This window comes from Spodoptera frugiperda, chromosome 1 (assembly GCF_023101765.2).
Source record: "Spodoptera frugiperda isolate SF20-4 chromosome 1, AGI-APGP_CSIRO_Sfru_2.0, whole genome shotgun sequence".
In the NCBI taxonomy this organism is placed as follows: domain Eukaryota; kingdom Metazoa; phylum Arthropoda; class Insecta; order Lepidoptera; family Noctuidae; genus Spodoptera; species Spodoptera frugiperda.
In genome coordinates this window covers 5,352,333-5,379,662 of record NC_064212.1, presented here as the reverse complement: position 1 = coordinate 5,379,662, position 27,330 = coordinate 5,352,333, and the positions used below count along the sequence as shown (strand labels likewise).

At 36.7% G+C, this 27,330-nt stretch overlaps 1 protein-coding gene across 7 annotated transcripts; it reads left to right on the top strand.

Moving 5' to 3' along the window:
* The first annotated feature begins 105 nt into the window (after positions 1–105).
* On the top strand, positions 106–27,309 carry LOC118273191 (RB1-inducible coiled-coil protein 1-like). Of its 7 annotated transcripts, none has more exons than XM_035590021.2 (23): positions 106–329; positions 1,541–1,697; positions 2,160–2,350; positions 2,782–3,023; positions 3,815–3,942; positions 7,047–7,258; positions 9,375–9,586; positions 10,559–10,741; positions 11,463–11,635; positions 12,236–12,422; positions 12,779–13,062; positions 13,321–13,377; positions 13,467–13,593; positions 13,982–14,514; positions 14,786–15,032; positions 15,691–15,873; positions 16,325–16,440; positions 17,119–17,278; positions 17,917–18,054; positions 18,398–18,509; positions 24,049–24,129; positions 24,444–24,675; positions 25,076–27,309. In XM_035590021.2, exons 2-23 carry the CDS (start codon positions 1,630–1,632, stop codon positions 25,203–25,205), a joined length of 3,996 nt encoding a protein of 1,331 aa, XP_035445914.2. In that variant the 5' UTR covers positions 106–329; positions 1,541–1,629; the 3' UTR covers positions 25,206–27,309. The 7 variants fall into 7 exon arrangements, with proteins under 7 accessions (XP_035445914.2, XP_050549223.1, XP_050549412.1 ...); XM_050693266.1 differs by having other exon boundaries at positions 9,375–9,595; XM_050693455.1 differs by lacking the exon at positions 15,691–15,873.
* The last annotated feature ends 21 nt before the right edge of the window (positions 27,310–27,330 follow it).

Here is a 27,330-nt window from a genome sequence, read left to right as displayed (position 1 = left end):
AAGCGTGCTTGTGTAGCATTGAATAGAGAGCGATATACGTAAGACAACTGAGTAAGACAAGGACGTCACTAGCGTTACATAGTTCAATGTTTTTGTTGTGAGTATGTATGTAGTGTGCGCTGTCATGTCAGCTGAGTGATTATTGAGTTGAGCAATGGTGGTGTTTTTACATTTTCGAGAGCTAAAATTATAAACAGCCCATCGAACTGGTGTAATTTCCTTTTAAGTGTTTGTTAATTATTTACGTGATGAATAGAAATACGTGTTTATGCATTATATTTTAATATTTAACAATGCTTTAAGGAGTATTTCGGAGGATTCTGGACTGCGTAAGTACTAAATCTTTGTTGTTAAAAATTTTTTTCAAACGCAAATACTGGACTGGTTTCTAAGACGGTCTAGTCTGTTGTTCTATTAATGTGTTAATGTATTGCATCAAGGATTGTAATTATTTTTTGCAATGATTATTACATAAAGTTTACAAATATACAGATTGTGCAGATACTTACCTAGTTCGTTCTATGACGTTGTTGTTTATTTTAGGATAGAATAGATTTGTATTGCGCGTGCTTTATTTTTTTACACGCTTTTTTTATAAATGTTACAAATGATGCTATAACTTACTCAATGTTATGTAGCGATGAATTAAGTTTATTGCATCTTAAAAAAATGGTCTAGTATTATTTTTGTCATAATATTATTATTTCAAATCATAGCATCTTTTTTTTTTCTATTGTGAATGGATACAGGTCGGGCTTTGTTTAGATTTTAGATAGTGTTGTTTATGGTGGGTCTGGAGTGCAGGTGATCTTAGTTTAAATAGCTATATCAAATAATAATGTAAACATTTAATTTTAACATTGAATTTTGTTTTTATAAAATGTAAATTTTATTACTTCTAAATTACCTAAAAAAATATTGAAATTCTTGCATTAATGTATATATTAACAATTAATTAAATATTTTAAACTAAAAAACACCCATTTATTAACTGCAAGTATTATGAAATAAAATAAATTAACAAATCCATTGAACAATGCATTATGTAAAAACTAAAAATATTATTTGGCATAAATCAAAATTCTGCTATTGCCCTTGAAATTATCATATATTTATAATATTGTTGAGAAATAGGCAAAAATATTTTTATCATTTGTTTTATCAGTTATCCTATTGCTATTATCAGCTTCTAAAACCTAGTCACTGAAAAACTCATCATTGACAAGTTACAACAAGTTAAAGCTTCTTTATTCTACAATTCCATATGGTTCCTTTCTATGATTCTGTTTTTTACTTAGACTCTACTGTCTGTCTGTCCATCTGTTAGTTGCTGTCGCATTATACTCTGCTAGCTCAATCAGTCAAAATTTTCACAGATTATGTATTTCAGTGGTCACTATAACAACAAATAGTTAAACCAGGCTCCCATACAGAATTAATTTTGTTTCTGCTTTTTCTTTATATGGAACTTGGCAGAGTCCGTTTTACACTCGGTCTATTTTATGTCGTACTTTTGCTAATCTTATTCCCATTTTTGTAGGGTCCATGGATACACGGGATTAATGCAAGCGGTAGTTACACTACGGTGTATTGTATTTTAGCTGTGAAGATTGAAAACATACCGCCACCATGCTGTATGTTTTCCATGTCGATGCTGGTCAAATGACCACGTACGACATGGGTCTAACGTTGCAGAAGTAAGTACGAACGACAATCACAGAAGTGTTATTTTTTTAATATCTTGTTTGCATGATTCGTAATGAAAACTTTAAACTCCATTTTGATTTATTGTTATGTATCTTAGATAATATAAGTTCTACATGTTTTATGTTTTAGGTATTACATTTTTCATATGTATAAACGATAGCAAACACTTTTTATGTTGCCAAGAGAGTCATCATGACTTGTATAAAATTGTTTAACTTGAATGTACCTGTTGTATCTCGCCCATAGCAACAGTGTGATATAATTAATCAGTTGTTGTGTAATTTCAATCAGACATAAATATTGACCTTGAGCATAATGTAGCAACAATTTTACTTATATTATTTTTCTAACATTAGAACTTTGTGATGAGTTAAAATATTTTAAGTTTATTACTGTAACTCTACAGTTTTCAGTCATGACTTGTACCATAATCATTAATGAATTTGTTTTAGTGTGTCTTCACTTAAACTAGCTATTGAGAGAAAGACCAAAGTCCCGGCCAACTCATTGGTTCTACTAGTGAGTGGTGGAGAGGTTCTCCAATCGGACCACATGGTGTCCTCATACAGTGCTGGCACAGACACAAACCCTATATACATGTTCAGCAAACCGTCAGTGAAGGAGAGCCATTTGAACCAGTCCAGTAAGTTGATGGAGTTTTGCTCGGTTTTATCCATATCTTAGCTTAGTTACTCTTAATAAAATTGTAAATATATCCTTAGTACTCAGTATCAATTCAGTCAGACTCACATGTTGGCTGTTAGGTAAACAATTTTAGTGGTAAATACAATTAAATCTGATATTTATCAACATCAAACAATGAGAAACTGTTTTTAAGTACACAATGATCTTTTCTGTAGTTAATTCAAAGCTAAACAGTCAATCTTAAATGAAAATTGCCAGTAAGAGTGTGTAGCTTGTTTATTTATTTAGTCAATTTGAAGTGGATTAAATTGATTGAGGACTATCACGAATTGTTTATCAGCTTTCGTCTCACGTTTTAGAGTTGTTTACAAACATTTGATGTTATCTTGTTTGCTATTTGAATTATTAATTTGTTGTTTCCATTTTTAGTGTGCGATTTAAGCCCAATAGTGGAGTTAAGTACTGGAGAGTTCTCCATTGAGAGCCGTAGTGCTTTCGATGGTAAATCTGTGGCGGAGTTAAAGGCTGCTGTAGAGAAGTGTTGCTCGCTGCAGCCAAATGTGTATACTGTGATATCGTGCGCGTCTCTAGCGCAACAGTTCAGTGACCTCGCACTTGAGGTGTCCAGCAGTTGCGATCAGCTGGTGCATGAACAGCATTTGCAACATCAGGTAAGATTGGTTCATAAAAAGGAATTTATGTTCTCACTAAATAACTGTTATCCTGAGATTCTGATTGCTTTCAGTGTTTTCGTATTGCTTCATAGTTAGTGGTAATTTAAACAGTTATCGTATTAGTAAATTAATAAACTATTACTATTTAGTTAGTATTCGATTAATGACAATGTCAGTAATTGCTAAATTACAAGTTTGTGGTGTAAAACGTGTTATTGATACTTAATTTTAATTAGAAAAGTGATATTTTATAACTGTAAATTCTATTAAAGTATGTAACAGATAGGATCCTTAATAAACTAGTTTCCGTAATTAGCACGCGTTCATCGCCTGACGCCAGGGACCTTTAGACCGTATCTGTAGCGATTCCAATTAATAGTTATTTCGCATGTTAATTCCCGCTTATCTAAACATAATTATCTAAATTATTAGGTGTAATTTTTACCACTAGATTTCATTTCATTGGTCTGAGGCCTAATACGTGGCACGAACGTATATGTTTTATGTACTCACCTTGTATTCAAAACGGCATTATGTTGAAACAATTGTTGCATGAATAATGAACAATTAATGAGCAATACGGAAACGGAAAGAGGATTCCCTCAAATAAAACTTAATGGAATTAATTGTGTGAGGTCGGGAGGTCCTATTAACCGCTTCAAGTAATAAGATAACCGATTAGTGTATGTATGTCAATAGGTATATCATTCGTAACTAGTTTAAGTAATCGGTGCTATCGACCTCGACCCGATATATCGATATAGTTTCATGAATCGTTTTTCAAACAGGGCTGGGCGGCGGTGGTTGCTAACTTAGAAGACATATTCAACGAATTCTGTGAGAGGTCGAGGAATTTTAAAGAATCATTCAGAAAGCACCGGCTAAAAAAGGAGGAGTATCATGAAAAGTTGACTGGGTAAGTTGTACTTTGTAATATTAGCATTCCTAAAAAAATATGTGCAAAAATGCAAACGATGCAGTACCAAATACGCCTCCTTTCTTTGAAATAGAATCTGTCTACGTGACCGAGAAATACATACAATGTTAAGGGTATAAAAAAATTGCACAGGTAACAAAATGGGGATGGAGTCGAAGACGCTAGTTGAAAAAAAAGGGTACTGTGAGCGTCACAGTGAAAACCGCAATCAAACAAAGAAACTGCAACAATAACATTCCTATTCTAAGGGTTTAGTACGAGTTTGTTTTACATTTAACGAAAACAAAACGAGAGTGCCTTCGGCGCTCTGATTGGTTGGTTATGTCGCGCCGGCCAATCGGAGACCGCGCTCTCGTTTCGTTTTCGTTCAAGATAAAGCAAACTCGTACTATGGGTACTGATAATGATAAACGTCAAAAATCAATCCTGAATTTCTTCAACAGATTTTATACCTTATAATTTTATATTTAAGTTGAATTTAAATCTGTTAGGTAATTAACTTAACGACATAGAAACCGATTATTGTCGTTATCGTTGTTGAGATTTCTTGCAGTCGTTTGCATCTCTTATCTAAAGCATTTGGTCGTCATAGAAACACGTACGCTTGGTTGCCATACAAAAGATATGCCTATGAGCTAAATTGTGATGATCAATGGCCAGTGTTGATTGTTGACTATTAGTCATCTCATCATCTCGACAGATGACAAAGGAAGCTGGCAATAGCCACGACAATACCGCGTAAATTGCCGGTTTGAGACTCAGTACTGACCCCAAAGGTTAGGAGAAATAAGTCGACACACATTACCACTGAATAACAATTGAAATTAATTTATTATTTACAAAACAATATTTACATTTACACATACCTTCTGTAATTACTGTAATGGTCATACAATGCTGCGTTCGTGTTTAAAACCATTAATGTGATTCGTTCAAGTTCATGTTGTGTTCTGTTATGTGTAGGTACACAGACTGGCAATAAAGTCAACTATGAAATCTTAATTATGAGTAAATATAACACTAATCAACCTAGCGACACATTTTAATTTACTTACCAAATAATATGCGATACAAGTAACATATTATTATAGTTATAGTACTTGATATATTTGTCTTTTAAGTCCCCAAGGACACATAGTATACGTATTAAGTGCGTAGACCCACATTTCAACGTTAATATGCCATAAGTTCCATGTAATAGAGGTCCTTTTGCCATAAACCGGGCTCAATTCCAGATTCCGTGCTATTGAACATTAGCCTGACTTTAGAATTGGACCCTAGCGTCTTGTTTGCTCGAGCTGCGGACAACGTAAAAGGTTACCGGGGCTCCGGCTCAAAGCAGGAGTAGGAACGGGGTGGTTTTTAGTCAGTAAGAGTCTGATACTCTCAGCTCACCAAAGGCGGGAGAAGTCATTGAATGATGTCCCCTGTAAAACGTGGTCTTGCTCAGCTTGTGACCGTTAGCCTACGCAGCATAACCACACGACTAATTAAAATTAGACGTGATTTATGCACGTGATCACATAACTTCCAGCTTTTTTAAGGGGTTAAACCCTTCCAATGACTTCTCCCGCCTTGGGTGAGGCGAGGAGTGTCAGACTCTTACTGACTAAAAACTACTCCGTTCCGACTCTTGCATTAAGCCGGAGCCCCGGTAAACTAGGTAGTCCGCGGCTCCGGGTCGGTATCATCCCTACTGGGCCCTTACCCCTTACGCACGGGATTTTATGGCCATAAGACATCCGCTACTGAACATAAACCTTCTCCAATGACTCCCAGATGAATAATATTTCCTTACACATATTAAATGTTACAGTACATAAATTCCTTGTACATAGTATATCCGTATATGTACAGTATAGGTGCGTAATTATAAGGTATTGTGTGTTTCACGTCCTACCGCGTTAAACACTGGTTAGCGACCATGTTCTGCTGTAATTTTATGAATAAATTGTTAGCTACTGTCGTGCCGCGTCTGTGATAGGACAGTGCAGTGGTTCGGTATTGATTTACCTTTGTCTTGTTCAGTGCATCGTATGGAACTTGTATGTTTATGTTAGACGTTCGTTCGAGTGAAAGGGTTTGATTGTTATCCGATCGCGAGGGATTTTTGGGTCTCTAAGCTGGAAAATTTTGGGATATTTTTGTAGTAACACAGTTGGGAACCTTGATAAAAGGTTTGGTGTTTGATAGAATCACCCGTTAATTCAATTACAATGAAACCGTATTACTATAACGTAATTAAAAAGTTGAAACTACAAGTTCGCTTACCCTTTTTTAGTAAAATACAAGTGACTGTTTCTGTCAATGTCTCCTAAAGTACAAAACGGACGTTTAAAATTTGCATTGCACGAATACAATGCAAACATACCCAATTTAATTACCATAAAAGGTTTATTTAAACCAGTTATTGTCAAAGTATTTTTGTGTCACATTCGGACCTCGGTGCAGCGAACACTGGCGGGCTGACGGACTTCCATTGACCCTGACCCGGCCGCCCCAGTTTAGCCTATTCTTGCAAATAAATTCTGTCTAGACCAAACTTTGTTGATAAGCACGATCCCCGTTATCGGCACGTGATAACCGTCTGAAGTACAAACAACAATGATTCTGAATACTTTCGTTAATCTACTCTACACATGTGTCTTAATATTTCGTAATACAAACAAAGTTAGCATTTGAATGGAATGTCTGCTTAGTAAGAAACAAAGACGTGTCGATATCTTCTTGTTTATAATGAGAATTGTTGTAGTTTTCTGCGACGTTCATTATGTAGAAATGTCTTCCGCATTAGCAGCAAGATTAGGTTGCAAGACTTACTACCCATCTTGCGAGAAGTTTCAGGAAGAATTATAACTTCAAACACCTAAATTCTTAGTAATAGCACTGAGTCTCGACATGTAGTTTACAAATAGGTTTCTTGTCAGATTAATACCTAACAGGCAAAAAACTCGAGTGTCTGATTAACAGAACAGGAAAAAACTGAAACAAATATTATATTTAAGTACATACTGTCCAATTTGTACCCAACGAGTCAATAACCTTTACAACTATCTACATCAATGTTTTATTTCATTTTCTAGGCTCAACGAAGTTTTAGAATCTCTAGGCAAGATCCCGATACTGCCAGCACTCCAATTAAATGCCGAAGCTCATAGGTTCTCGGCTTTTGATGTCTTCGAGGACACGGAATTCGAGGGTCCTCACTACAGGATCACACATCCCCTGGACAATAGTTCAGAGAATAAGCCCAGCGACTTCGGCGTCGAAGCGTTCAAACTGTCCGACGAGGATGGTAAGTACTTATAACAATAGGCTGCATAATTTACCGACTTATTATCGCTATTTGTGTAATGAGTTCATATGTAAAAAGCAAATATGTAAGTGGACGGTTTAAACGGTGTTTTGAGAACATGTTTTTTCAAGAAACTGCTACATTTTTATTTCAAAGGATGTCTTGTCTCCTCGGCCGAATGTTGAATGTTTGATGTTAGATAGTCTTAAATGTCCTTCACGAATGTAGAACTAGAGAACGGGTTCTAGAAAAAGATTCAATTAGTTCTACTCGACAATGTTAGTGTGTAGGAAATTGAACAACAAAGTTGATCATTTCAGTAGAGCCGGCCGATGAATTAATCGTGGCAATGTCAATGAGTTGACTATCACGGCGACCTGTCTATATTTAGCTAATGACTTTTTAACGCAAACTGGTTTGAGCGGAAACGATTATGGTGTGTGACGTCACACGGCAGTAATAGGCTCTTTTTTATTGTGTTTTTATAGGTAAAGAGAATGTTGTACCTATGTTATAGGACTTAAGTAGGGCACTGACTGATAAAATATTCCAATTATAACATCTGAGACTGCTTTAGCTTATCTTTGTTGTGCGTTGTGCAATTATTGGTTGCGCGTGCGAACTCACGAGCGTGACACTACCTAATATTGTGATATTTGTTATGAATAACAATTATTATCTCATTAATAATTTTCGATATGAGTAATTGGTTTGTTTTCTGTCTGTAGTGGTCACTAGCTAGGCTACTGAACATGAATAGTTGGTGTTTTCAATCTTGATGTGGTCTACAATCGCGGTGTTTGGATTTTATGCTGGGTTTATGAGTAATCTATGGTGATTTAATTAAATGAAATGGATGTTTATACAATTAAGACATGAATGGATGATATTTCAATAGAAGGTCGTATTTGAAAATGAACAATTATTGCTCGAGCATTAACTGCACAGTTGGTGCGGTGGCATGGCAATGGCTGCCGTGCAACGTGTAGCGGTTTCGATTCCCGCACGGAACAACTCTTTGTGTGATCCACAAATTGTTGTTTCAACAACTCACGACACAGGAGAAAATCCTAGTGAGGGGCAACGTTTTAAAAAAATATGTTCACAAATATTCCTAATACCAATAAAATAACATTCGTATCTTTAAAAATAAAACGTCTGCAAACATGTTTATTGAGAAACAACACGGAACTAGTTAATTCAAAAGTTTATGAATGTGAACTAAGCAGCAACAATAAAGATACACTGTAGCCAGTAAATAGCCCGGTAATACTTTTTCTATTTATCTATAACAGTTGAAGCAAAGGGGAGCCCTCTTGTAGGTAGATCGGAACGCCGATAACTTGCACCGCTTCACATACTTCATAGTTTGTCTATAAATAATTGTAGGACGGGGGAAAATTATAATGACTAGTATAGCGGAACTTTGAGATAGCTGTTTTTAATAAGTACTGAGTAGAAAGAAGGTTAGTTATATTATAACAAAAAGTAGTAAATTACTAGTTTTGTGCTAGCCACAAATTCGCATGAAGCGTTTTGCTTCGAGTTTCCTTGTGCGAACCGTTAGAATGGAACTCCTTGCTGGAGTCTGTGTTTCCAAAATATAACTTGGGTGTCTTCAAGTCCTAAGTGAACAGGTTACTCATAGGCAAGCGTGCTCCATCGTCGGCCACACCATAGCTTACCATCAGGCGACATGGTGGCCAAACGCCATTCTATTAAGTAGTAAAAAAAGTGTTGTGGAAAAAGCTAAGATGAATGATTTAAACCAATGATCCCGTCCCGTTAAATTTGGTCCAGCCATTTCAGAGATTAGCCAGAACAAACAAACACTAATTGTATAAAATGTTATTTTAGTGTATGTTTCACATGTATAGTAAAAAGCGGTTATTTCAATTTTACAAAGTGACACGGCAATTTTATTTTTTAATGTAAAAGTCGTAATAAGGTCCTATAGAGATGGCTTTTTAACCTATCTCAATTGATTGGGTAGAAATTAGAATACAAATAGGTTTTCTAAATGCTGTTGAATGGTCTGCAACTCCACAATATCTTCGAAAAAAATATCATTAATTTAACACTATAATCTTACAATTGTTATTTTACTTTTTTCCAGTATTCGATCAGAGGCAGTCAGGCTCAGGGAATGAAGCAGCATCGTCATCAGAGCCAGTTCCCCTCGTCGAGGAGTCTGATGAAGGAGTCACGTTCAAGGCGCAGTCCTATGAGAACAAGGAGGAACCTTCCCTGCTGCACTGGATCCTGGCGCAGGGAAACAAAGCCTCCTTGCAGGATATCTTAGATTACTGTCAGAAAGGGTTGGCTTTAGTAAGTATTGTTAGTAATTTCCAAATTTTGTTTTAGTCATTGGGTCTTAATTGGCCTGCTGTTGACCCAAAGGTCAATGATTGGTATTGTTATAGAAATTGTTCACGTACCTAGCAATAATCTTATGAATATCCTCTGATACTACTTATAAAAATCATATTGAATCATCAAATCAAATCATTTATTTGTCTGATATATCGATAAACACTGTCCATCGACTGATCATTATAACCCAACAGTAAAATACTAAATTAAATAAATTTTAATCAGTCCTTGACTGTAGTTCATCTAAATATCATATCAACTAATATATAAGATTGAAATTAAATCGTACTCAAGGTTGAATTTCTCAGTGTTTTACAAATTTACAACGACGAAGTACGCAAAACGCATTAAGTTTTATCGAAACGCATAAAACCTTTATCAGAATAGGTTTTAAGGTTACGATTTCTTACGAGTTTTTGTAAAAGCATTAATATTATGGAAACCTGTTACTATGCAGTAAAAGGAGATTACATTGTATCCCACCCATTAAATTGAAAGTGGGCTAGCAATTTTATTTACTCATATTATTCGTTCGTCCCATGTTCGTTCCCAATGCAGGGCAAATGCCTATCTTCATTCCTTCCACTCCTCTCGTCGTAGAGTTTTCTGTGGCCAATCCTTTTTGTAGGCGTCAAGTTCAACCCGCCATTTCTTTCTGGCCCTGCCGCGACGTCTGTTGATGTTGAGTGATACTAACTAATATTGATATTGATAGCTTAACTTTATTTCAATATCTATTATTATTAAAATATAAAACCTCTTTAATGTATTATCAATAGTATGCCTTCATATTAGTATATTTCTGTTGTATTATAAAATCACATAGTTTTTATATAAGAAAAAAATAAAATAAATTCAGACAAACTCTTCAGTTGATTCCATTATCTAAATATTTTAAATAAAACATACAAAATAATCAAATTACAGTTAGATGCGGACCCGCTGAAGGAGCGTGAGGCAGAATTATACCATATACTGGAGTATGCCAATATGCATGGCCTCAAGCACATTAAAGGCATTGAAGAGAGACTGTATGGCTTGGACCAGCTGCTGAACGATGTGAAGAAACTGGAGCGAGATCAGCGCGACCAGGCTGCGTCGCTTATACAGGTGAGAAATATAACATACAAGCTTTCCGACCGCGGCTTCACCATAGTGGTCAAAACCATAATAAACTGTAACTTTGCACCTACATTTCATCGTTCTGCACCACCCAATGGTTGACTGTCTGAGAATGCCCATGGCATTATGTCCGCTAATTTCACAGTGCTTGTGCAATAAAGTTTTAAATAAATAATAAGCTGTACCACTTAACTTTCCTAATAAATTACACTATCTATTGAAGAGAAATGTACTTAATATGTCTAGCAGTTTTTGAGTTTGACGCGTTCAAAGAGACAAATAGACGGACGCAACTAGGAACTTTTATAGTAATTGTGTTAGAACTACCAAGTTTAATAAATATTACAGTCCACTCTAAATCTGACTACATTGTTGGTGCGGTGGCTGGGCAACCGGCTGCCGTGTAACGTGTAGCGGGTTCGATTTCTGCACGGAGCAACTCATTGTGTGATCCACAAATTGTTGTTTAGGTCTGGGTGTCATGTGTATGTGAACTTGTATGTTTGTAAACGCACCCACGACGCGGGAGGAAGTCCTAGTGTGGGGCAAAAGAAAAAGCTTATTCAGATTTCTATAATGAACAATAATTGATTATTATTATTGTTCTTGAGAAATCATTTATTTGTTTTTCCACTCGTATCTCTTTATAATACCTTACTACCATCATTCCATACCAGGCATTATTGTAAACAACATTATCTATTTCCAGTGCCGCGAGCGATTAAACACAGCATGCGATCCATCCGTCCTGCCGACCCTGGTGCAGTCGCACTGGTGTCAGCTGAAGAAGTTGCTGAAGGGACATCAGATGCTCATCGACATCAGGCGGCGCATCGCCAAGTCTAAGGACGAACTATCACACATATTGAAGGCGAGATTGGAGTGAGTGTCTTTTTTATTTTGGAGTTATTTATGTAGTACTAGCGACCAGTCCCAGCTTCGTAATGGTGATATATTATGCATGTATAATACATATAAAACTTCCTTTTGAATCACTGTATCTATTAAAAAAGCAACATCAAAATCCGTTGTGTAGTTTTAAAGATTTAAGCATACAAAGGGAAAGAGAAAGCGAATTTGTTTTATACTATGTAGTGATTTGTAATCGTGGTTATGAGATGTGTGAGTTTCAAGTTAACCATACTTGTAAGGCTTATTGTTTGTATCGGGGATTGTGATTCTCAAGATCTCGTTGACTGGTTAATGATGTTATGAATTGCAGTTTAATTTAAGTATGATAGTCACGTCGCGTCAGTTACCCTTAATATGACGTTGTTTTACGTTTAAAATAATCGAAACGAGATCGCGTTCGGCGCTCTGATAGGTTGATTCATTCGCGCCGGCCAATCAGCGTACCGAACGCGCTCTCGTTTCGATACTAAGGGCACAGTTATAAATAAAAGCAAAATAAAGTAGGTGTGTAGATAATACATGTCCACTAATTTGATTAGTAGCAAACTAACGTATGTGTTACATTTCCAGGGCGGTCCTAATGATCGAGAACTCGATGTCGGTGCAGGATGCGCACGCGATGTTGTCGTTCCAGTGCTTCAACCGCCTGGCGCGCTACTTCGGCATAGTGGCGCAGTTACACCGCGCGCCCAACGTCTTCGTGCGCGCTGTCAGAGAGGTCGCACGCCGTCGTACCTTCTCACAAGCACATCTTAAGGTATGTCACCCAATAATTTATGTTCTTTTCTTTAAAAAAAAAATGCCCTACATTAGGATTTTCTCTAGTGTCGTGGGTACAAGTTATATAAGAATAATTTATTTTAATTTTCTGGTCTACTATTAGGAGGGATGGAGTTCTTTTTCAATTTCTAGGGGAGGGCAAAAGTATTTTTCGTTTGCCCTCCTTTCGTTTTGAAGTTATTGATGTAAATCTGATATTAAATGCTTGTTTTACCCCTAATAATAAGGGTCGTCAATGATTTCGTAATATTTTAGTCTTTTATTAAAATATGATTATGAACACAGCTCAAAATAAAAGCCTTACTAAAAACACGTTTTCTATTTGGATTCCAGTGGGCAGCAGATTTAGCGGAGAAATTGCTCAAAATTCACGAAGAAGAGATCAGTAGGCGACAAGAATTCAACACTGTCTTCGAGGGTCACTTCCTGCGCAGTCTGTTCCCTGGCATGTCTGAGCTTCCACCAACGTTTGCCACGCAGGCTCCGCCAATATTTGATGCCAACCTGCCCAAGCTTACTGAGGCAGATGTTGATTACATCACCCATCAGTTTCCAGACCTCTGCGAAGATGTGCCTAACTACGACATGGATTCCACCGTCCAGTTTTTCCAACAAAGGTATGTATGGTCATTGTGAATGATGAGTGATTGTTTGATATTACGGATGATATATTAGTTAATTAGACGAACTTAGCACGAGTTTGCTTTACGCGTGGAGCGTATTCGGCGCTCTGATTAGTCAGCTATTAGGCCGGCACGCATATACCTAGTGCCGGCCAATCAGGAAAGTTGTTTCGTTTTCGTTCAACGTAAACCAAACTTGTACTAAGGTACTGTGCAGGAAACGTGTCTGAACTATGAACATTTAAATTTCAGAATACGCGCCTCGGAATATGAAAGGAAAGATATTGATACTCAGGTGGACATGGAAAAGTAAGTAGTTTCTTTAGGATCTAAGTATACGACCTAAATTGTATGATATGAAGAATGAAGACTAATCATGACAATTTTTGGCTTCACAGAGACTTTGATTCAGTAACGGAGGCCGGCGACTTCGAAAAGCTCGGCGGACAGAGTTCACAAAAACAAAGAGTAGACACGTCTACTATTTGTGTTCCTGAAACGATGGCTGTGTCGACGGTAACGGAGGTGCGAAAACTATCGGTTATATTGGAAACCGCGGAGAGTTCCCCGAAATCTGACGAGTTCGAAAACTCTGACTTGTACATCGAAGAGTCACTGCCGTCGAGCTTGGAATGGGGCCGGCACGAACGACAGGTGTACATCTTCCCGCGACCGCGCCGCTCTGATAAGACCTCCAGCCCAATACTTACTCTTAACACCCGAGGCTCTTACCCGAGTGGTCGCTCTTATATCTCTTATTATTTTATTTGCTCCTGTCTTCACCGGCCCCATATGAGCTGAATCACATTTTTATTTGCATATTTTTTAGTCATTATTATTTCATTATGTATGTAACGTAGAAGATTTTATTTGATATCAAGACAAGATACTGATGGCCGTTATTATTTTCCAGGACAATATGGATACGCATAGGATTAATATGGATAAGCTGCAAGACTTTTTGGTGAAAGTGTATGCTGTATGTAAGGTGAATATTGTGTTCATAGTCGAAGAGTTGACAAAGTTGAAGGAGGAGGTTAACGAGCAGAAGAAGTTTATGGCTAGTAAGTATGTTGAGATACTGGAGGCGTGGGAGAAGAGCAATGTTGAGACTGCGATCAGGTTCCGTGAGGAGACACAGAGGCTCACGGTAGACCATGAGCTAGAACTCAGTGATATGAAGGCAGCTCTGAACGCGAAGGATGAAGTTATTTCTAGTCTCAAGACGGACACAGAGAACATTAAAAATTTACACCAGAAAGAGCTAGAGAGACTGGAACAGGAACACCAAGAGACTAAGAATTTACTAGAGAAGACTCGGCAAGAGATTCAAGCATTCGAAAAGAAGTTAGAAGAAATTGAAGCGCAGAAGCAGAAGGAGATCAAAGAGTTACAAGAGAAGATGCACATGGATTATAAGGCTGAAATTGAGTCTCTACGGTCTAGGTAAGATATTAAAATAGATATTTTTATTAGAATGTTTAACAATTAATAAAATGTTTGCACCTTCACTCAAACCATAAGCTCGACTGTTTGTCCCAAGACCTCCAGTTTTATTTTTGAGTAGCCTATGTACACTTGGTTGTTTAAATAACCTTATTAACTCTCAAAAATTAAACACTGACTCTTGAATTACACCAAGTATACAGCAATGGACTCTTAAGAATAATAGTAAAAATACACACTGTAATATTGAAACTCATTTTCCATTCCACAGGTTCCGTTTAGTAGCTCTAACAAACATGGACCGTTCACCATCGGAGTCAAGTCTCGAGAAAATAGAACGCACAGACGTCATTGAAATATCGAGTCACAATGCTATAGTGATGCAAACTAAGGAAAATGCCGAGGTGGAGAAGGAAGAAGCGATCAGAGAAGCAGTGGCCAAGGTAGAAGCGGAATGGCGAAGCAAGATGGAAACTGAAGTCGCTTATATAACTGCTAAGTACGACTCTGAAAAGCAGGTCAGTTGTGGATGAATTTCTTAGCTTGTAGATTATAAACTTTTTGCTTTAAACAGTGTCACGTACATAGTCGCCTGTATTACACTCACTGATCTGTCTTTTCGGAGATTTAAAGGCCTAATGCTCGCGTACTGGCAAGCGCAGTGTAGTACGTCCATCCACAAGGTGGACTGACGACCTGATTAAGGTCGCAGGGAATCGCTGGATGCGGGTCGCTTCCAACCGGCCTATCTTGATGTCGTTGGCTTCCCCAATGACATCAAGATAGGCCGGTTGCCTATGTTCAGCAGTGGTCGTCTTATTGCTGATATGGCGATGATTATGATGCCTAACGAAAACATTAGTTAGGCCTTTAAATCCCCATAATTAAACACGTTTATGAGTATGAGATACTTTTTAAAGCAAAAATTATAATATGCAAATGTAAATAGAGGCTCTATAAATGTGTAGATTACTGTCAAATTAAATTCTCGTACAGGCTTTTGCAGTGGTACCATACCACTAGTTGTATACCATCTGTGTTTATTATTTGATTAGCTTGCCAGTCCGCAAATAAGTATTGCTTCTTTGTTTCACATTTAATTTACCATTCACAATTTTCGCTTCCACAACTTGAGTTGTCAATTTTATTTTATTTTATTCACTTCACGCTTTATAGCTATCGTCCTCAATGTCTACAACTGACGTCACCCGTCGCCTCCTTACTGAGAAAGAGAGACAGATAGATGCGTTGCGAGAGCGAGAGGCCGCATTGGTTCGTGAGTGTGGCAAGTACAGGGATACTATACAACAGTTAACCGATCCGGAGACCAATGACTTCGATGCTCTACTTAAGACCCAGGTATGTAAGCTTTCGATGTTGCAAAGAATCTAAACATTTGTTTTAATTTAAAAATATACAGAAATTAGACTTATGTTAGTTTGTTGTATTGGGCAATGGGCAATGTCAGCTTTTAAGTAGATTAGAAATTAATGGTACGCTTTGCAATGTGTCTTTAAATCAAAAGATGTGTTGTGCACTTGCGCAAAATTGCGCAAACGATGCGTTCATTTAGCGCATCGTTATAATGTTATGTCTTTATAACGTTCTGTCTTAGCGACAACATCGAATTTGAATGTATAATGTTCGTATGTATAAACATATTATCTATAAGTTATGAATAACATTTGAAATAAATATGTATATAGACTAAGATCGAATGCTCTTAACACAGACTAACAAAACAATACTTAATTGACCGATAAACAAAATAACCGTCATTTTCAATTAAATTTTGTATTTCTTGTTACAGATGGCGTCTCTTGAAAATGAGAATGAAGTCTTGAAACAACAAGTTAAGGATTTGAAGAAGGAGTTAGAAAAGAAGGCTGAGGAAGAAAAGAGTAAAGATGAGGACAGTGAGGGCCGGTACGTATAAAGAAAGCATTTATTTTTTTGCTACTATCTACAAACAATGTATTGTCATGTACAAAATCTGCATTCAAATGTATAGTCGGATAGCTGATAGATTATTTTTAGTTGATGCAGTATTTGTTGATTGACAGAAAAATAAAGTAAAAATTTATTATGGTATCACACTTGGTCGCTACCAAATATGGTACCATAATTAATCTTTACTCACCAAAATTAACTAATCACAGGAAAAATAGGATTTTTCCGTGATTCCTAGAGGAATCATAATAAGGCAGTTGTCCCACCGGCAACGATGAACGAGTAACGAGTAGAGCTAGAACTAGAAACGAGTGAAAACAAAAACAAACAAGTGAAGCGAGCACTCGCCGGCAGTGTGAACAGTCAGCGATCAACTATTTGTATATGCATCTCTTTTGTTTACACGGAAAGTATATCTATTGTACGTTTCTTGAGCGAGAAAATAGCCGATAGTTAGTCGTTCACTCGCCGTTGGTGGGACAACTGTCTAATGAATTAATAATGTATTTAGATAATCGATTTTAGGTTCAAATTTCGCTCCGGGTCTATATTTAATTTGTGAAACTGTTAAGTTATAACACACCCACGACATAGCAGAAAATCCTAGCATGTAAGACGCAACAACGTTTCATAAAAATGCTTTGTTGATTCCAGGTCGTCGTCTCCGAAGCGCGAGGAGGTGTCCCGGCGCCGGTCCCGCAGCCACACGCCGTGCGGGCTGGCGGCGGGCACGCTGTCGCTGTCGGCGTGTCTGCCCGGGCACACCGTGCTCGTGCTCTGGGACCCCGCGCATCTCAACTACACCGTGCTGCAGGTACAGTAACATAAGTCAATTATCTTTATATATATAATTCTTCTGTACGTGTGTATGTCACTGAACTCCTCTTAAACGACTAGACCGATTTTGATGAAACATTTTGTGTGTGTTCAAGAGGATCTGAGAATGGTTTAGATTCACAATTTTGTCCGCTGGACAAAGTTTTTTTAATTAATCAGACGTGTAGACAGGACAACGTCTGTCGGGTCCGCTAGTTATAATATAATATGCTTGCCTTTTGGCTAACACGGTAAAAAAAAACAAATGACTGCACGGTTGGCGCGGTAGCTGGGTAACCGGCTACCGCGTAACGTGTAGCGGGCTCGATTCCCGCACGGAGCAACTCTTTGTGTGATCCACAAATTGTTGTTTCGGGTCTGGGTGTCATGTGTATGTGAACTTGTATGTTTGTAAACGCACCCACGACACAGGAGGAAATCTGTGGGGCTTTGAGAAAATTGTGTGGGGCAACATTTAAAAAAAAAAGAAAGAGGTCTGTCTTAGCACGTACCAGCGGCCAACCGCGTGGTTAACTGCCGTTAGCCGCTTTTTCCAATTTAGTATACAACAGCTATACAACTGCCAAAATAGTCAGCCTACATTATTAACAATATTGTCTTGTATTTATATTACAGGAGGCAGCGATAATGTACTTCGTGCACAGCGATTGCCTGCCGGCTCTAGATCTCAGTATCAACGTTAAGAACGAAAGTGATCGGCGACTGTACGCGGTCGCCACTGTCGAGTCCAAGGAGTATTGTTATGCCAAAAAGGTGGGCTATTAGCACTTATTATGTATAACAATAAATTATTGTAAATGCGCAAATAGCATATAATAAAAAGTGTGCAGTACCAGAGATTATTTTCCGAGAAAATTTTTGAATAAAAAAAAAATATGTTTTTGCAAAGTAAGAAATAGCAAAATACATAATCATGTGTTTCCTGGGTGTTTGTATTAGCCAATGCGTCCATATTTCGATTACCGCACACAACGATTAATAGTTTTATCCGGAAAAAGTCTTTTGTAGCTATAATAAAGAAATATTGAATTACAATTAAATGTTTCAGTTTATATTCCAAAAAAGATTTTTTAATATTTTGAATTGTCCTTACCAGAGCGGCAACCGCTACGGCATGCCGCGCGGGTCCCGGTTCTACCGCGTCCGCGTCCGTCCGCCGCGCGCGGGCGCCGCGCTGCCGCCCTGCTGCGACCCCAAGCACCGCCCGGGTATGTACAACGACGGACTCGATGAACTATTCGAAAACTACCCTTTCAGCTCCGCTGAATTGTCCAGTCGATTGGTAGACCTATTATTGCCATTTTCGCCAAGCACTCAGAAACCACCTACTGGCTAAGTTACTTACGTCCGAATACTGAAATGCTACTCAATTTTAAGTTGTACTTAAACTACCAACCTACTTATCGTGCTATCTCTGTCACTTTATAAAGAGTTAAGGGCGACAGAGTTAGTCTTGAGAGCGTCTTAAATTTGAGTAACGTTTGAATATTTGTACATTAGCGTGAGGGAGCACGTAACTAACTCCTTACCTACCTTTAGACTTTAGACACTTATGGGTTGCTGAAAATTAATTTGTCGTTAAGTGTCACCTCATTGTATTATTATCTTAGCTCAGGGGTGCTTGTATTTTAAGTGTTTGGTGAAAATTTGCCTTTAGAAACTTTTCCTGGAGTTTTCAAAATTGGTACTAAACATATTTTCGTGTCTTGAATTTCTATTGTTCTTTCGTTTCTATTTTCTGTCTGCTATCTTTTCGTATTTCTTTTTGTTTTGTCTATCTATCTACTTTCATTCTTTTTATGAACTTTACCAAAATACGGGTAATTTTTGAGTGATTTAAAAAAAATAATGTCCGATTTATAGTTTCTTTTTCTGTCTTAATTTGGTATCGTGCTGATATGTTTTGCCGTAGAATGATTTAGATAGGACATTTATTTTGTAAAAATCCGCTGTAAGGCGTGATATTTAAAAATATTGTATCGCAAGCGATACATATGTTGTTGGTAAAGTTCAATTATATTACCAATTTTCAAAACGCCTGGAAACGTTTCCATAATAACATTAACTCATTACTTTTTGTACCAACTGACTGGATTATAACAACGACAGAACTACGGGAAATTGTATTTTTTTTATATAAAAATTCAATCCGAATTGGCTTTGTACAAATTATTATGCAAAACTTTTTTTGTATTTTTTTTTCTAACACTCTATTTATATGGGGATGCTTACATACGTTTGTATTTGGCTGGCCATTTCAAACAGTTTGTATTGATGGTGAACAACAATCTGCTTATGATATTAACCTTTTAAACGCCATTACTACACAATTATATTGTTATGTGAATAATTGGAGACTAAAGTAATATTTTTCTATAAGTTAATGGAAACAGGCGCCAAGAGTTAAAATTTTATGGTATGATTTTAGTTACATTATTCCATCTATATTATTAACTAGGTATTCATTTGTTTTATAAATTTCTGGTATCTCGTTGGGGACTTACATTTTTACTTTGGCGTTAAAAAGATTGCAATATCACGCACATCCCCGTATAGCTACAGTGTTGGCATAGTAACTGTTAAGAAAAGAAATACTTGGGCTGTATAATAGGTACTGGTATATTTATACAACGGATTATAAAAATATATGAGAAAAATATGAGGAAGAGAAAACAAAAGAATAATTTTTATGCGCGCGACGCGCGCATGTGATGCTTGTACAGCTGCTCGGGCGAAAGTGGCGAGTCGCGATCTTCCCTTTGATGCCGTCACTTTTTCCGTCGCCAGCCAGCAAACAAAAAGTATTTATACATAAGGTTTTATGTTCGTTCAGACGTTTCCGAACAGTAACCATTTTAAACAGTGACGTCATCATTGTTCAGATGACGTCAATTATGTCAATATATGAAAATTAATGCTGACTACAAAATTACTTTTTCAAAATTATGAATTGACTGACAAAATTTTATTTCATGTTTTGTTATTTTACATGTTTGGATGATAATAATAATTATGTATTTTCGAAATAATTGTTCCAAAAGAGTTTTCCCGAAGATCTGTCTCGCATTTTATATTTTTTTGGGATCTTTGAAACTTATGTGTTCATTTTTGGGATTTTATATTCTTTTTTTGTGTTTTATTGTATAAGTCTTTCTTTAGGTTAGTATTTTTGACCATATAGTTCCTGATATGTGTTCTTAGTGTGTGTTTTGTCCATTTTTCTTTATATGTGAGTATTGTAGCATTACCTATACAGTTACAGGTCTTTTCAAACCCTGAAACCTTTGATTGAAGCCGATGTGACACCATAAAAGGCTTTTCAAAGAGAATTTTTAAAAATCATTGTAAATATCAATGTTGTTCTTTTGTCTTATTAATAGTTCTTGCCAAATTTTATGACTAATAAAAAATAAAGTCGTGATTAAATTCAAACTTGTGACGTCACGATTCGATCTTCATCAAAAGTAAATAATCAAAAGTAAATAAACCAGAGCGTAAAGCCGATTTTTTTAACATGTTAACCGTTCCTAATGACTTGCTTTCATTAGTTTTCTTTCGGCAGTTGATGCTTAAATTAAAGTATTTTATTTACAATTTTTGTCAATTATGTAGTTTATACTTGATTGCTATATTTCTCTATTAATAACTAGCTTCCGCCAGCGACTCCGTCCGCGCGGATGTCGGTCTTCGCGGGGATGATTTATTTCTCCATTTTGTACTCAAAATGGAGAATATAAATATCTATTGGACCAAATACGGCTAGGCCCATAATAATTACGGAGATCTCTCTATTGAGCTACTGCTGTTGAGCCCGCGTTCTATAGTATAAACCTGAAAAATGAAGATTTTTTTCTCCGTATTTTTTCAGTATTTGGGTTTGGTATGGATCCAGTAACACCCCCTGCTATTTATTCTTTCAATATTTTCAATGTACAGAATTGACCCTTCAACAGATTTATTATAATATAACCACATAGTTCCCGATCTCGCGGGATCTCTTCAAAAATGAGATGTGGAAGATATTTCAGGGAACTCTTCAAAAATCAACATAATGAGCTCTGCGTTTGAATTTAATAGATGTATACTCACTTAGGGCATTGAAAAAATAGTTTAAAAACGGACTTAAACTAACTTAAAACTAAAGAAAGCTACGAATTACGAATTTATAACAATTAAAAAAGAAACTATATTACAACCTATCCTCTATGCTATAATAACCAAGCTTAAACTAAATAATTTAAAAGAAACGACTTAAATCTAATCTAATTAAAAAATAATTAGACTTACAATTTTATTAAAAAAACTAACTACAGTAACTACTAATAATCGATATCAAACTAAACCTACGTTAAATAGTTTAACCAAAAAACCAGGAAAACCCAACAAATAAACTTATTAATTGACAAATACAACGAAACCAATTTAGAATATACGAAACAGCAGGACCACTACAGACAAATAATCATACGACTGATAATACACTTTTTCTACGATAGTACCGAAGCGCTCGGCCGATACCCAACCAAATGAATGTAACGAAACCATAGCGCGATCTATTTCGATCCCAACGCCATCTATCGAGGATAAAGACAACTTGGATTATTTATTTATACTCCGTTCGGGCATTTTCTTTGTACTAAAAGTTTAATTATATTGATATTATTTTTTTCATACCTTTTTACTATTTATTTACTTTTTTCGATGAATTAAAACAATAACATGAACCGAAGTCGTGTAACGATCGACATAGAATTATCTATACTCCGTTAGAGCATTTTCTTTGTACTAAATGTTTTATTATATTGATATTATTTTTTTCATACCTTTTTACTATTTATTTACTTTTTTTCGATAAATTAAAACAATAACATGAACCGAAGTCGTGTAACGATCGACATAGAATTATTTATAAATAATTTATTTCTTATTTTTATTTTTTGATTTTTGAAATAAAAATATATCTATGTCCTTTCTAAGGTTCTAAACTATATCTGTACCAAATTTCAACCAAATCCGTCAAATAGTTGCGGAGATTAATGGTATAAGCATAGAATGTTCGATGTGATTCTTTAATTTGACATAACTTTTTTATTTATGAACCGATTGACATGAAACAAACACTAAATGTAAATTTAAGCATCCCACAATATATTCGTGAAAACCGCATCCAACTCGGATCAGCCGTTTCTGAGATTAGCGCGCACAGACGAACAGACAAACAGACAAACAGACAAACAGACAAACAGACAAAAAAAAGTTAATTACATTTTTGGGTTCGACATCGACATAACAATAACCCCTGCTATTTTTTTTATTTTTATTTTCAATGTACAGACAGCACTTTTCTACGATTTTATTATATGTATAGATATAATACATCATACTATCTATGAGATTAAAAGTTTATAAAATTTGGCAAGAACTATGTTACCTAAAACCTATTGAAAATTTACAGCGAGGTGTCATGAAAACCGGAAAAAAATTGACGGTAATTTTTTGTGCATAAATATTGCTATGTTTCGTGCCGTGCACATGCACAGCTATTTCGTGTAACTTAATTAATATTGATTATGCAAAGCACACGGTCATTGATTTAATTGTGTTGCTATTTTTTTCTTTTTAGTGATATAAGTAAAGTGAATCAGAGTTAATTAGAATTTGGTAAACGTTTATAATACTCCGTTCTTCGAGTCATAAATTTTGTATGAATTGAAATGCGTTGTTCCAAATTCTTGTAGTATTGCAAATACCAACATAAAAGGAGATATTACAATTATTGAGCGGTATACTACTAAAACAGAATATTTAGATGATTTTTAAATTTGTGTGTTCTATGGAAACCAATAAGTTTTTATATTTGAATCGGTCAATGTGTTGGAAATAGATAGCAATACAAAATTAAATCGATGAATATATATTTCTGTACGGAATATTGGAAAATGTGTCTAATTGTACTTTTATGGTGTCTCACCGGTTCTTTAAGCTAGCACCATCACTGTAGTGTCTGCTTATGCTCCTGCTCACCCATAATCTTTAGCATAGGATAATGTAGTAAGTAACATCGACTGATTATGTTGTAGTAAGAAATATCGACTGATTATAATGTAGTAAGAAATATCGACTGATTATAATGTAGTAAGAAATATCGACTGATTATAATGTAGTAAGAAATATCGACTGATTATAATGTAGTAAGAAATATCGACTGATTATTTTGTAGTTAGCTCTAGTATTCATTGTTTAGGTACATTATATTATTACCTTTCTTTAATACTGCACAATAAATAAATAATTCATTCGAAAAATATATTTGTACTTACTAAAATTATTTTTGGAACTTGTATATGAGCCCTATTTTTTTATCTATGTAGATAGTTATAAGTGGGCCCTACTAGGTGGCGCTTTGGGTCTCCAAATTTGTTTCATTGTGTCATGTTTTTTTACCTTTTATCCTTCTTTCCTTCCTTACCACATTCGACGACTGAGTACTTAAAACAAAATTCAAAATTTTAACTAACATACTTTGTCCGGAACTAAAAGATTTTATGTCATTATCACCCATTTTGGTTAAGACTTTAGAGAGACACATACAAGGTGTTTAAAAAAAATCATTTGGAATTTGGGGATTGGGCTCAAAATTTTTATATGTAATCTGGAGACAACAGAAGAATGTGCATTATTAAAGCGAGTCACACCGTCCGTCGGTCCGCCCGTCACCCGTGTGTTAAGTCCCGCGTTGCGTTGCAGATGCAATGAGGGGCGGCGTGCTGCCAGTCCTCGGCGACGCCCGCCCGCTCAAGAAGTGGTTGACCTACATGCATGCCCCAGGTCTTTGCTTATTTCTCTTCATCTCTCACTAGCTTGCTACCACGCCATTCGCTTTTATTGTTTGCTTTAGCTCCATCCAGGTTTCATTTCATTTAACAATGATGGTAAGTCGACGCCACAGTATTTTTCATTCAAATTTTATAAAAATTAAAGCATGGAAGTTTTTCTCTATCATATTGTACTGTGACGTCTCGTCATCATGTCATTATAGGTACATATCATTAACATTACTTTAATACATAACACGATAACTTAACATTAAAATACAATAGTCTTGGTTTAAAAACGAAATTGTGAATGTATCTTTGTAACAGATACGCAGAAGTCGGTGGACACGAGCCAGTCGACCAGCTCAGCGACGGAGGAGATGGCTCGCGCTCCTGAAGTAGTGACGGGCACGCTCATCAACCTGGAGTCGCCAGTGTCCTGCAGCGACCCTGTCTCCGCAGCCTCAGCGCAGACACACTCGGAAGACCAGCTCGACTCTATTGAGGCCAGTGAGCAGTGGCAGAATACTAGGATGCATCTCTCTACTATTAGCGCTGCGTGAGTATTGAATTATGTTTTTTTTTAGTATTTGTGGCACCGACTTCTAAACTAGCAGTGGATAGACACAGGCAGTATTGAATAATAGTTATTTTTTGGTTTTTAGTTTTTGGAAGTCGGTTTTTTTTTTTAACGTAGTTTTATTTTTATAGTGAGACATATTAAATTAACTAATGATGTATAATGACTTATTCATGTAATTGTCGAGACAACTCGACTAATATCAAGCTACGCTAGGGGCTCGTATTCATGAGAAGTATTGCGCAATTCAGTATTCGAGTAGATAGGCTCACTTTAGACAGCAGTATTGTTTGTAGTAATTGCACTTTGCAATTTCGTGTTTAGATCAATCTATTTTTATTTCTTGCATCTTGTTTAATATTACATGTTATGTTTCCAGTACGGACATGGAGTGCAGCGTGGGTCGGTGCGTGGGCAGCGAGCCCCTGGAGCTGACGGTGAGCGCCGTGGCGGTGCTGGCGCGCGGCGACGGCGCCCCGTCCGACCTGGCCGAGGAGGCCGAGCCCTGACACGAGCCGCGCCCGCCCCGCCGCACCCACACATAGTACCACCACCACTACTTAAACCAATGGAGTTGACCTTACTTCATACTGAGAGTTGGTCTTAGCTGGCAATTGGTCGAAGCTTATGCACAAACGACGGGAAATGCCATTCGAAGTTGATTACGGATTCACTTATAACCAGAAGTGATTGCTAGTGAAGTGTACTATCGCTCCATTCGTTTAGTACTCACGTGCCGCCGCGCGTCAGTCGCGATGTCGCGGTCGTGTCGGAGTTGGCTCGCTGTGTCGCGCCCGCGAGCTCTCAACGTTTCCCTTCCTCTCCTATATTCTACGTGTATTTAGAATATAATGTAGAAATTACCGTGTCCGATTCCCTCTATTGAAGTTCGTATCTCAATTAGGCAGTGATTTCTTCTCAATAGTACAAATTTGTTTAGTCGTGTTGAAGCTTTACGTGATCTTATGTTGCGATCGTATTCGTATTTTATATTATTCTTATCTCTATGATGTGTTGTGTTATATTTAGTTCCTTATACCGTTTGTTTCATATAGAATCATTTATTTTCGTATTGAATACCAAACTATGTTAGCTATTTTAATGTAGGATAGTGTTATTGGTGATTATCAAGTTATATTCTAGCACAAAAATTAATATATGTGGTATCGCTGTGTATTTCGTTTCAGGCTGCGTTTTGTTAACAAGTCGACAAAGAGCATTATTTATGTCTATAGCTAGATACGTGTCTATTATGGTTAGAGTCACATTCTCCTTAAGATTCTCCTACCTTTATAAGTACTATCTTGATAACTAAGTCATAGTGATTATCTAGTAGGACAGTCGTTCCACTTAGGAATTCTTCTTACAATTTGTCGATAGGCTTCAGCAATGTTAATGCTTTAAACACTCGATCTCGCCCTTGTTTGAACTCTGGATCCTTACCGCCCCGTACTGTAGCTTAGATACTTGTGGTATTATAGTTTCGCTAGAGTGGCATCACTCGAGCTGGCTCGATCCGTTCGTCCTACACCCCGGTGGGAGGCAGAGAGATGATTAAACGATAGTGAGGCACAGACACTTGCGTCCGAATATTGTTTTAGCCTTTCTAACACTGAACTAGATTCGTTTGAAGCGCAAATGAAGGTGTTATTGTATATTTAAGAGACATGCTTCACGTTAAATTTGTTTGTGGCCTTATAATAAGGGCGGCCGCCGCGGGGCGGGCGCCGACTGCTGTGATAGTGCGCTGCGCCGCGACCGGCGCGGACCGGACGGTTCTACGTGTACAACTGACTAAATCGTGTGTAATTAATCAGTTAGGGCCTATTGTTAAGTGTAAAATTAATGCGGAAATAATTAGCTATACGTATACTTGTACACGTAAAACTCTTCGATAATATTCGGCTCCTGTTAGCAATATTCAGAAATTCTAAAGTATATTTATAACCATGTTACAGATTGCAGATTTCTTTTCAAATAGTCGATAGTGTAAACGTTCATATCAGTGAAATGATTTTCCAATATATAGATTCACAATATTTAATGTAACAAATTATGTTGAGACTGTAGGAGACAGTGGTCGAGTTGTTGGGGAGTCTTGCAATATGTGGGCACGTCGATACTCGCTAGTCCGATGTAGTGCAATACTGGCCCGATATTGCAACACCTTGCAATATATCGCAATCGTTTGTAAATACTTGTTTGAGATATCGTTATAGGTACCCATAATTGTGTCGAATTTAATTAAGTTATGATATTTCGATATCAGCCAAAATTCACGATGGAAACTGAAGGTGTGTGGTTACTGGAGTAACGCGGAATGCTTGTGTCGTTGGATCAGTGTGTCGCATAGTTTTGTTTGTGCTGGACACGAATGAACTCATTTGCAAAGTTAGGCTTGGGTTGCGGACTGTGTGTCGTCAAAATTATGGTGTCATGTAACGTGTCATTTTGAAGGTTCTCGGAATGTTCTGCAAATGCATAATAAAATCGTGCGATCGCTTAATATGGACTATTTTGTAGTGACCAATTTTATTGTTAGAAACTAAAAATGTAAAATTGACAATTTTAATGTAATTTTTATATACAATAAATAGACCATTTTATACAAAACGTGTTTTATTTTCTCACATT